The sequence below is a fragment of the Dicentrarchus labrax genome, unplaced genomic scaffold, assembly GCF_905237075.1.
Source record: "Dicentrarchus labrax unplaced genomic scaffold, dlabrax2021, whole genome shotgun sequence".
Classification (NCBI taxonomy): domain Eukaryota; kingdom Metazoa; phylum Chordata; class Actinopteri; family Moronidae; genus Dicentrarchus; species Dicentrarchus labrax.
In genome coordinates this window covers 14310399-14323115 of record NW_026136724.1, presented here as the reverse complement: position 1 = coordinate 14323115, position 12717 = coordinate 14310399, and the positions used below count along the sequence as shown (strand labels likewise).

The 12717-nt window shown below is 39.9% G+C and overlaps 1 protein-coding gene across 1 annotated transcript in view; it reads left to right on the top strand.

Annotated features, from left to right (window-relative positions):
• The window catches only part of tmtc2a (transmembrane O-mannosyltransferase targeting cadherins 2a), a 56945-nt gene that overhangs the window by 40407 nt on the left and 3821 nt on the right, over positions 1 to 12717 (top strand). Inside the window, exons 6-11 of the mRNA XM_051391953.1 lie at positions 602 to 786; positions 1086 to 1164; positions 2582 to 2703; positions 5393 to 5474; positions 7969 to 8083; positions 10324 to 10387. Coding sequence (XP_051247913.1) covers positions 602 to 786; positions 1086 to 1164; positions 2582 to 2703; positions 5393 to 5474; positions 7969 to 8083; positions 10324 to 10387 — 647 coding nt within the window. The remainder of the gene's footprint in view (positions 1 to 601; positions 787 to 1085; positions 1165 to 2581; positions 2704 to 5392; positions 5475 to 7968; positions 8084 to 10323; positions 10388 to 12717) is intronic.

The following is a 12717-nucleotide window of genomic DNA, read 5'->3' as shown; positions in this document are numbered from 1 at the left end:
AATTAGATGTGAGCTAAGAGTCTGTTACTGGACCATCATCATGGTCCAACTTTAGTGCTGAATTAGATGTTCTGTTCGGTGCCTCGTAGTTCATTTGGAGGGCCATTCAGCCTATTTCAGCTTGACGGTGAAGTGATGAGATTCAATCTCACACTTGAGTGCTCGCATTTAAGATGAGGGTACGTCTTTTTACTGTACCAAGGACAATTTTATGAGAGAGGACAGGTTTCCTGGCTGTTTTTTCAACTTGATAAGTTATCTTCAACTCGTCCTTAGCCTAATCTCCTTTTAGCCAAATTTATTTCTTCTTCTGACTTACTTTTCTTATGGTAATTTTACCTTTCTGTGACCTCTGTCCTGTCTCCTATTGGATATATTATTGCTTTTCAATCTTCCTCAACTAGCTTTGTAGATCTTCCACATCATAAACAAACCTTTAACAGCATCCGAACTTAGACCTAGATCTAGTTGTTGAATGTGTAAGTGACAGGTTCTAATCCTGTGTTTACATTTGGATGGCAGGTTGTGCTGTTTCAATCAATTCAAAAATCTAATACATTTTCCCTCCTCCTCCACCTCCTCCTCCTCCACCTCCTTACAGCGGCCTACTTGAACACAGGAATCATCCTGATGAACCAGGGCAACCTGGAGGAGGCCAAACGCACCTTTTTGACCTGTGCAGACATTCCAGATGAGAACTTGAAAGACCCCCACGCCCACAAGAGTTCCGTCACCAGCTGCCTGTACAACCTGGGAAAACTTCTCCATGAACAGGGCCAGCAGGAGGTTAGTGTGTCCAGTTTGTGCTTTTAGGAGCTTTTAAATTTGGATTATCAGGGTAGGACCAAAATACTTTTTGTATTACTTTTCACAACAACTTTATGACCACTTTTGATTTAACCACTTACCACTTATTCCTAATGTAAGGCTAAAAGCTCAACCATTTAGAACTGAACAGGAAACTGTGTACTTAGTAAAACCTGTTTTGCATAAAGTAAAAGCCTCATCAATTACAAGGCCTCTGTTATGCTGATGCAAAACAAAAACTGGACTTGCTAAGTCTAACTCTTTCCCCTCCCTGACAGGAGGCCCTGTCTATTTATAAGGAAGCGGTACAGAAAATGCCCAGACAGTTTGCACCACACAGCCTTTTCAACATGATGGGTAAGTTACCGTTGGAGCCTGTTTCACCCTGAATCTTTTTTTTTTTTGCAATACAGAAACTGAGATTGCGCGATTATAAATTCCCTACTTTGGCGACACCTGCTTTGAAATGTTAATCAGTATTTTGATGAGGTAAACATTTTAAGCATGTAATTACATTTGCATCCATTATGAAGAGTGTCATGGTGACAGTGTAGTCATATGTAGTTTGGCTTGAGTTTTAGTGATACATTTTACGTGATTTTCATTTGCATTTCCTTTATATTTTATTCTATATGAGCTTTGAATTGAATTAATCAAATTGACAAAAAAAGGTCAGAGGACATGAACCATCTGTTTTACTCCAACACTGTAGCTCACAAGTGTGTGTGTGCACAGACTGTGTCCTCTTCCAGAGGACTGAAGCTAATCCGTGTAATAAATCACATCCATCTCTTTGTTATTCTAGCACTAATTACATTATTGGAAGCTCATCCTGACGGCATAGTTGAGATTGCAGGGAGATGTCTGCAAGAATTCCTTTGACAAGCTAAATGGGAATAGGAAGTGTGTTTTGTCAGGTGGAGGGAGGGTTTGAAGAAGGGCAGTGTTTGTGATATCCAGTGGATTCTTTGTTAAAACTGATGTCATTTTACCCCAGGGGCCGACAGCATGTTCTCAGATCAAACAAAATGTTTTAAGCACAACAACTGTTATTTCAGAGAGGGTGTTTTCCAGATTGAACTACAGTTGTGTATTTATTCAGCATGTGAGGAATGCTGACCCTATGGATAAGAGGCAGAGTTCAAGGAAGTTTATTTGTCCATACCTATTACAAAATGCTGCAATCTATTGTTTTTTGTTTTCTTCTTAGAATCAGTGTTAACACTAACTTTTCATATATGTACAGGGGTCGGGAGATTCAAATAATAAAAATCTAATTTGTTAATATGAATAATACACCAGGGAGCTGAGAGAATTGCAGAATATGGCATAAACAGGTGGTTCAATTTGTATGTACGCTGGGGCAGACTAAGACACCCTCCTCCTCTGCACACTGCCACAGTCTGCTCCAGCCTTAAACCACGAGGATCCCCGCCAAAACTTTTCTCAGTAAATCATTTTTGAATTAACCAAATGGCGAGCCTAGTGAGAGAAAACTAAAAGCAAAACAAGGGTTCTGTCGTTAATTAACATGCCAGTAATAAAAGTAATGAGTATTTATTATTGAAATTAAATCATTTTTCAGCTGTTGATGTTTCATTTTTGCATTTATTAATAATATTCTTCAAATATCAAAATGAAATACATATGCCAGAAACCCAGCACTCATGGATATTGCACCTTGAAAAGCTTTTCATTTCTAATATTTCATTAAGTCATTATTATCCCCCCCAAAAAAACACAATCTTGACTCCTGATCTGTGATCTGTTTCAGGGGAGGCTTACATGAGGCTGAACAGGCTGGAGGAAGCAGGCCACTGGTACAGAGAGTCCCTCAGGACCAAGCCTGACCACGTACCTGCACACCTCACTTATGGCAAACTCCTGTCTATCATTGTAAGTCCAATTACTGGAACACACACAAACACACAGGAAGAAGCATGAGGCGAGCCAAAGCTTTATCTTAGTAACGATTGCAGTGGTTAACTACCTGGCAGAGTGTAATTAAAAGGGACCTGAAGTGGCAGAGTGCAGTGATGAATAATGCATATTGAGTGACTTATGGGACATCGGAGCGAGGTGAACCCATCTTATCGATTCCCCTGCAGAGCCTGAAGAACTGTGATAATTGTTATGAGGTACGAGCTTCTGACTCCAAAAGGTGCATCCTAAACAAGCTCTCCTCCCCTGCTCAGACGTCAACAGGAATTATGATGCATTCATGAATATAGCGTTTGACCTTTAGCAATAGCTGGATGAAAAGGGAATCACACAGCATGAAAGATGGAATTATGACAGAAATGTTATGATAAATAGCTTTTTTTGTGACCTTGGATTGACCCTGAAGCAGGAGCGATGCCATAGCTAAGTAGCTTTAAAAATCAGCTCTATAGTAGCTGCATAAATTCATGTCTGCTGTCTGAAGGTCACAGACGTGGGGGAGTTTTTCTGGTGTGGATGAAAGCTATCCCTCTGTGATTGGATGAGTTCCAGATTATCTGTGTGTTTTCAATCCCTCACTGTGTGTATCTGTATATACATGAAAGTGTTCGAAGACGTCAAGGGCACACAAGTTTGCCCAACTTCTAGTGTTTTTTTTCTGCAGGACAAAACCCACACTTCCTGTCCTCCCACCACCTCTCCCTCGCTATCAAAACAAAAACACACTCATGTGACAACAGATGTGTTCACAGCTGAGTCAAGTTTAGATGTAGGGGGGGGTTGAGCTGTGCGTCCTCTGTAACCTCTCTGGAGATGTTTGACCTCCTCCCTTCCACGGCCTTGGGTGCTGGATAAAGACACAACCAACCTGCAGTGCCTTACGCACTTGCAGCTGCAACCCTCACAGGCTTTAAACCTGAGTTCTGATCATTTCCCCTCTTTCGCTGAAAGATTTCAAGATATACACAGCACACACACACACACACACACACACACACACACACACACACACACACCTAAAGCACAGGTTCAGATTAGAGTCGCCCAGTGTGGCTGGACATCTGCTGTGCTCCCTCAGGCTCGGGGCTGCAGATCCATGCATAGGCCCCCCTCCACAACTATAGGGCTTTAGGAACAGGAGATTGGATGGACCCCGGACAATGGGCCAGTGGACAGGCTTATAATGCAATTACTCTCCTTCCTTATTGAATCACTCCATCAGCTACATTTTTGTCCGTCCTGCCGAAGTCAATCGACAATACAGACGCGGGGAGGAGAGGTCAAACTGAAGTCTTGTACTGTGGCTCACCCCAGCATGTGCTGTAGTGTTGTTTTTCTTGCTGAAAGTTGATGTGGAGTTGAGCTCCAAGTTTAAAAGTGACCCTCTCTTCCTCCTTTTACAAGTAAATCCACACAATAATAAAGCTGGAATAGTCTTGTACCCATCCACATCCCTCAGCAAAAACCAAGTCCAATTCCTAAAGCCACTAATTTGCCTTATTCTTCCCAAGGTCAGAGTACTTTCAAATAAGTGTAGTGTAACATTAGAGCCCCACTGCCGGTCAGAGATCCATGCTGGAGTCAGAGGGGTGTGGTGTGCATTAAGGGAAAGTTGCGGTCAGTCAATGTTAAGCTGATTTATGAATTTAGATACATTTAGCCCTGATGATAACCACTGCCTCTCATGGTGGGAGACCATTCAATATAATAATGTAATAATGTACACACAGAGAATTACATATGGTGAAAGTGTGCAGGTATTTCAGACTGGAGAAGTGCATACCCAGCAATAAATCAGTTAAAAAATAACATATCACAAAATAGTTTTTTGATAGTTGTTTATAAATGTGTTTTTTTTTAATTGACCTGAAACCTTTCATAAATCTGCTAAATGATGAAATGCTAACCTCACTGAACCACTCTACTTTCAGTTCTGATGGATGGCTGGGGAAAATGTTTAATTGAATGCAAAGAGAAAAGAGCCAAAGAAAATGTGAAATAAGCCATCTAGGCCCAATGTTCGCTCATTCATATGGAGTGATTGCGGGCATGGGAAAAGGCTAATGAAGCAAACCTAATATGCCCAGTCCTCTCATTTCTTCTTGCATGGCAAGTCCATTGGCAATATGGCAGCAATCAGTGCTGAAGCATGAAACAGAGGAGGTGGAGAAATCGAGCCTCATGCACACAGAAGCAATACGTTTCTCAGTTTGGTTGCAGATTCTCTTCACACACACACACACACACACACACACACACACACACACACACACACACACACATTCACACCTTGGAGGTTTATTTTAAAGGTTCTTATGAGCATTGGTTTCCTGCTGAAACTTAACAGCAGGGTTACTATGCTTCAACCAAAATAACTCAAAGCAGATACAGTAATGTACACGTGATTTTTGTAGCTGTGTGTTCAAATGTGTGTGTCTGTCCACGTATACAACATGCATGTTATATACAATATAACATTTTTAGCTTTCCTTACAGTTTCTGCTTCACCTCATTCAGAAATTAGTATCTATTCCTTTAGGTCAGTTGTTTGTACCCCAGTATTCCGGCTTGCAGGTCTAGTATATTAAATATCAATATTATAAATATCAGGTGTAGTCAATGATTTCTTTCCTTTTCCTCTCAGGGGCAGAAGACCGAAGCAGAGAAGTTCTATCTGAGAGCGATTCAACTAGACCCGACAAAAGGAAACTGCTACATGCACTATGGTAAGAAGAGATAGCAAAGGTTTCCCTTCTAACATTTCTAGCAAAACCTGTTTGACAACTCACATTAGAATCATAAACATATGGATGCTTCTGCTCTCAAAAAATGTCTCTCTGTGGTTGACAGAGCTATGAAAATATAAGTCATTTTCTACTAAGTATAACATGCCTGATTGCTTGTAATCCAAACCTCTGGCTAGGCTTTACTGTGATGATCAGGCTTTGCTGCAGTAAGCTGTTCTCTGGATCATTATTAGGCAGCGGTCATTAGACTCTTTTATCCAAGACCCAAACTTTGTAGCGTCACCCTCAGACCCAGAGTCATTAAATATACAATGTCCTCTTACAATTTATGTTGTAAAGCACCCTGGATCCAAGCTCATAGCTTGTGTAACCTGATAAGAGTTTTAGAAAGAACCAAAGCAGTGTGGTAACCATTTTGGAAGTGTCAAAAGCCCTTCTGTTTTTATCATTTTCCCCCCCAAAAAATAATCACAGGGCGTGTTTTAGCAATTCCTGCACCACAGTAACTAATTTGCGGTGTCATTTAATTCGCTGTTGGTATCAGTGCTGGGAGTGTTGGAGCTGTTTGAGGTTTTGCAGATGGTGCAAACACACACAAACAGGCATGTATGCTATGTTTATCTGAGTGAGGAGACAGGATCAGAGTACACTGTTTACCATTCGTAACAGAGAGTACAACATGATACCACGTTCCGCCTTAATGCAGTATTTCATATCAGTTGGGAGGAGCAGGCTCTCTGTTGCTCCGTGTCGCTATCTTTAGGATATTCATAGGAAATGAAATCTCCACTGTCTCGCTGAAAGCGCCATTGTGCGTCGTCCCTTTCTCCTCTTCCTTATCTCTCCCCATTCCTCCTGGTGCTTTCTCTGCACTGGATATCTTGGTGTTGGAGTTTAGTTTGGTCCCTGGCGAGGGGTGGGTTGCTGTCTTTGGACCGAGCTGTTTCCCCTTACACTCCTTTCTCCCTCTCTGCCTATCAGGCTGTTTTCTTCTTTCAATGTTATCTTGTTAGCTTCTTGCTATAGGTGATGTTTATTTGGGCTGGTCCCCCTCCTTTATCGCAAATCTGGCTGCTTTAGCTATCCAGGGTTCACTGGATGAGCTCCAGGTGTGAGTGTGTGAGGAGTGATGATATCGGCCCACATTATAACACAACGGATGCACACACAAAGACACAGAGAGCGCAAGGAAGAGAGTACACAGAGCGTTGATAGCTAAGACAAGACCCCCTTTCCTGCCATTGTTCACAATAACACATTTTAGTGCAAACTGTCCCTCATACGACCCGGTTCTAAATAGTCTGCTTTGTTTTTGGAAGCTGCACTCAGGCAAATGCAGTCAGCATCCAGCTCAAGTAAAGACAACTGAAACACACCTCAGTGGAGCCTCCCCACATTCCCCTTTTCCCTACACTCAGTAACATCTGTGGCCAGGCCCAGCTGTTAATATATAGCCAGTGAGGCAGGCACTTGTGGGTGCCGCACCAGGTGGCCAGACTCCCACAGGAAAACGCATGAAATACCTCCGTCTCATCTGTGTTCTCAAACATCGCAGAGCAAAACAACAAACCTTTCACTGTCTCATTTTTCTCTCGCTGTCTCTGCCTCCGCGCTGCTTCCATTCGTCTTCCTTTGTTTCCCCAACGATCTCCATCTTTGTCTGTCAGAGCTTCTCTACAAGCTTTCCCCCGTCTTTCTTTGCTTTGCCCTCAGTACCGCTTCTGTATGTTTGCCACAACATGACACTAAAGATTAAACTGAATAATAGCAAACAAACAAACAAAAGCCACGCCAAATCCTCTATTTGCAAGTAAACAAGAGCGTAAGCCATACTAGTGGCACAGTCTATAGGCTACAGTGGTAAAACTAACTTGCTGACATAAAATGACAATCTTAGTTTAACGTCCTAAGATGATAATGTTAGCTGATAATCACATTTTGTGTTCATCCTGAGGGAAGCATGGATGGACTGCTATGAAATGTGGTATAAACATTCAGTAGTTGGCGACCTTTCAATTTAATCCAAGAGTATCTACTTCATGGTGGCCCGAGAGGAACAGTTAGGGGATCACCAAAGTCATGATGATTCATCATTTAGAAACCATGAGTAAAAGGCATCCATTGAGGTAATGCGGAGCTGTTTTACTGGATAAGTCTGAACTGCTGATGTTGCTACAGGAAAAGTCATGGGATCGCCAAATTCAATATCCTCTTGGCACCATGGATATGCGCCAAATTCCATGGCAATTACACCCACCCATCCAATAGATATTTCATAAATAAAAAATGTCAACCTCTTGTTCGTCCTAGAGGAAAAACTCTATGGAGACCTTCAGTGCTGTACAAAATGTCATCTTAATCCGCCCAATAGTTGAGATATTTCATCTCCATCTCAAAAGCCGTTATACTAGCATGGCTAAAAAACTATAAAAGTGCCTATAAGTGCCCTTCCTCTGTTTTCCCCTTTCTCCAGGTCAGTTTCTGCTGGAGCAGTCTCGTCTTGGCGAGGCGGCGGAGATGGCGGAGAGAGCTGCGGAGCTGGACAGCTCAGAATTTGATGTGGTCTTCAGTGCTGCTCACATGCTCAGGTTGGCTAAACTACTGACATACAACAACAGTTTCCCTGCTTGAAAAAGCGCACAGTACAGAAAATTGAATTAGCGTGTATATATTTAAATTAATGTTGAGGTTTTTTAAAATGTGTATTTACAGAATTTGCTGCCGTGGTACTTCACCATATGTGGGTTTATCCTGCACCACAGCCATTTAATAACCATCCTTGAAATATAAAGTATAGCAATGTTATAGAATAGTAAATGTCCTCCCTATGGAAAGAGCTACCATAAAAGCTATTATGTATAACATTAATAAACAGCAGTACAGTTTCAGTCCATCATAGTGCTGTTTCGGTCCAGGGCTTGTAAAGAAGCCATTGGAGAATTTTCCCTCTAAGTTTGGCAAGCACATGCACAGACCGCGTATAAGTCTTAAAATGTGTCAAAAGGGACTGCAAATGTCCTCTACTCCCAGCCACTCAAGGAAATATTGGAGCGATGTGCCTTCATTCCTTTTTTGCTCTACATATCTGGAAAAGTCATCACTGCTCTCTAGTATCCATCTAAATGCAACACCACGGATTTGTACAAAAGTTGAAAGTCTCAGGGTTTGGCTGAGGTTCGCTTTCTGGAAACATAAGAGTAAATCTAAATGACAGATCACTCTGCTGTATTCTGGCCTAACTGGTTATATTCATCTGATACTGACTGTGACATAAATCCAAACAGATTAGAATTAGGGTTTGATGAATGTGACACACACCTGTCATTAGCTGGATTTAAAACTGAAGCTGATCCACTGATAGCAATGGTGAGCTACAAATCTTGACCATAACCAAGATTATAAATATGACCCCATAAAATGCATGTGCTTGGCCACTGTCAAATATTGTGTTGGTAATCTGAGATTTATCCAATGAAACAGTTAGGATTAAATAATAATGCGTTTTTCTTTTTGAAAGAAAGAATGACTTGTCTTTCCTTCTACCCAATGTTACTTTCCATTAAGCCTGACGTCCTGAGTCTTTTTCTGTCTTCTTTACTGACTCTCCAGCACTTGACCAAACAAAACAAAGACAAAGGCTATAAGATGAGGCCTATGATAGTCAGTTATGAACTCCAGTGAACCCTGATACAGTGTTGCATGCATTCTCAAGGCATATTTTACTTGAATCACAGTCTTATAAATATTAATCACCATGTCAGGAAAGAATCGTTTCCTTGACTCTATTAACTTTGGCACAGCAAAGTCCGGTTCATGCACTCTTTGGATAAAATCGTATGTATGGAGCAGATTAACGGTTGCCATTTCATAAACCCAGCTGTGAGATGTAAGGGAGGACTGGTTGGTGAAGTGTTCCTGGCATTATAAAAACATTCATCTCTCTTCATCATACTCTGATAAATAATAAGTGAGGCATAATGGACAGTGAGCTACTCATCTTCAAGTCATTACTGCATTATCACAGTTATTGCACAGCCAAAAAATGAATCACTTAACAAAGATAATTTTATTAGAAACTAAAGTATTTTACAAGCTTATAAAAAATTATTCCAACATTGCTGCAGCCGAAGAAGGATCTGTACCATCTGTCTATTATATTACAGTATGGACTCAAAATGAATTATTGCTGGCTAATTAGAAATTAATTAGAAAGGATATGATATCATAATGCAGATAAATAAGGTTCGATATGAAACAGTTGTTAATAAGTAATAATAATCTTTAGAATTTACTTTTAAAAAACTTAAAAAAGGCATCACAACACACAAGAGAGAGATTTAAATGTAAAAGTATAGTATTTAAAACCAGTTTGTTTGAAGATGCTGTAAAGTTTAAATATCCTGTGACCTGACATTATGATTATTGTATTTTGAGAGCTGTTTAAAGAGCAGAGGTAGCTAGATAGTCATTTCCAGTAGAACCTTATAGATACATACGAGACACAACGGTGAGTGAGAAATATATCACCTGTGATGAGACCCAGAGGCAGGAGGTTTTAACTGAATACAATATACTGTGTGCTTGATTGCTGATCATTTCAGTAAGGTTAATATAATCTTTACATGCAATGAAGCCAACTATTAACAAAGAATTTTACAGCAATTTACACAATTAATGAATGGCTAACTCTGATTACAGTAATTGATGTGCTGTGCAATAATGAATGAATACAATTATAATCAGCAATTTGTATTAGTACAATGTTATTGATATAAACTGTATTATGTCACATTTTTACTCGTCTTTCCTCTCCGTTCTTTCTCTTCAGACAGGCCAGTCTAAACGAGGCAGCCGAGAGGCAGTATGAGCGTGCAGCCAGCCTCAGACCAGATGTAAGTACCTGGACTGGTGGGCCTGTTAGCACTTATCATGGAAATGCACACACACGCCTGTACTGTAAATTCAATTTACAACATACTATGTGTTACCCATCATTCTGACATTATGTTATAGTACTGTTGTTCCTGGCAAACTGTAATGCAACTGAATATAAAATGGAAACTGTGTTCTGTTCATGCCTGCAAAGTGGTGCCTCGATGTGCTTATGCCAACACAAAAACAATCCCAAAGAGGAAAGAGTTCAGTGGTTACTGTCGCCTGATATTGAATTCACACATTTGGCTTCAGAGTAATACAAGATCATTGCAGTATAGTTAAACAGACAGAGTCCTGTGGGATATCATGTCTCTCAGTGTCAGCACATGCGGTTGAGGAAGTTGAAGGCTATTATATCCTGTTTCTATGTAGTATGAATTAGTTACTTCAAAAACAAAAGGGGACATGGACTGGTCTGGTAACCTAGAGTCCTAGGAACCTCTGTGTTGTTAGACAAGACCTAGACAGAGCTTCCTGCAGTCATTTGTCATGTTAGTCTGTTCAGTGACAGTTTGTTCTGTGACTTATGTTGCCCGTACAAAGGGTCAGACTTTCATTTTTCATGCCCTTCACTGGAGTAACTGGCAAAACCTGTAGTGTTTTCCCACCTTTTTGTCCGATGTACCCGAAACAGCCCTGTCAGATGAACTCAAGTACTCCTTCATTAACAATACCTGTCATCCAAATGTGTTAATTTTAATTTAATTTTAACATTATCAAACATTTTCATACAATTGAGCTAATCTTTAAGTTCTAGATTCTACTATCGCTGAAAGTGCCAGAAGCTGGACCATTTATCCACTAATTTAGCTAACTATTTAAACCATTTTCCTGCTACTATATGTTACTCTGAGCTAACTATTTTTAACCATTATTTTGGCTATTTATTTCAACTATTTAGCTATTTCTTTTAGCTAACTGAGTCTACTGTTTATCCATTACTATTGCTATCTTTACCATTTATCTATCACAGTACTTTTTAGTACCCTTTGTTTATACTTTTTAGCTAAACATTTCAGCTACTTTCCTTTCAGCTATATTTCAACCATATTTATTACATTTGGCTAACTATTTTAACTATGTTTATAACGTTTGGCTAACGACAGTATTTCAATCATATTTATTATATTTGGCTAACTATTCTAACCATTTATTTATTACTTTTAGCTCAATATTTCAACTATTCATCCATTGTCTTCAGATACCTATTTCAACTGCTTTTTTATTACTTTTAGCTAATTATCTTTTATTTTATCCATCTATTATATTAAGCTAACTATTTCAGTGTTTATTCATACTTTTAGCCAATTATTTAAACCATTTATCTTGGCTAACTCTGTATTCATACCTGAAGCTAACATACATTAATGCATTAGCCTACTGATAGCTAACTAAACTTCCTGCTAGCCTTATTGTTTCCATGCATTCTCCATGTTCATTTCTGTTTATTTATTTATTTCAAATTAGCTGAGCTACTCTACAATTTTTACACATATACTCCCTGGCAACTACAAAACTACCCCATGGGGAACAAGTACTGGCTCGGAATCACTGTAGCATCTGCCCATTATAGATAGTCTGCCTGTTAGACCTTAAACGTCAGTAAAACTATAGAAGAGGAGAATGCTGGTTGTCTATTTTAATTTTGAAAACCATGTGTTTTGTATTTTATTCTGTAAAAAATAATACCTCAAAGCCACAGTCGTTATAATTCAAAGTCTGGAGGCATTCATGTGCACATTCAGACACACTGAGGGTTCCTCTTGTCATTTGTCACGAGTGAAGCGCCTCTTGTCTTTGACATTTTCCCTGCACACGTCTGCTTAGTGAATGACAGTCTCTCAAATATCAACTTAATCCAATAGCTTTCAGGTCATGAAAGATTCAGCGCTGGCTGTTCGTGCTAGGAAAGAAAATGATTGTGTGCCTTGAGAGAAAGCTGCAAGTAGAGTTTTTCATTTTGCACACACAGACTGTATGCTTTATTTACACCACTCAGAAAGAGGTTCCTTTCAAGTATACGGCTGTACTCTGATCTAGGACAGGTGATGTTCACTGACTGGGGAAGCTGGTACTGTAATTCTATGAGTAACTATGCTTCAGTGTGTTCTTTTGTTTTCGTGTTTGGTCCCTGTAAATGAAAGAGGATTATATGGGAGCTCATATTGGAATAATGTTTTTTCTTCTTTACTTTACAGTTGTAATCACGTGGTTAACCTGTAACCTGTGGTTACCGTGCTAACAGCAAGTGGGAATAATTCTCGTAATGACCGCTGATTAATGATTA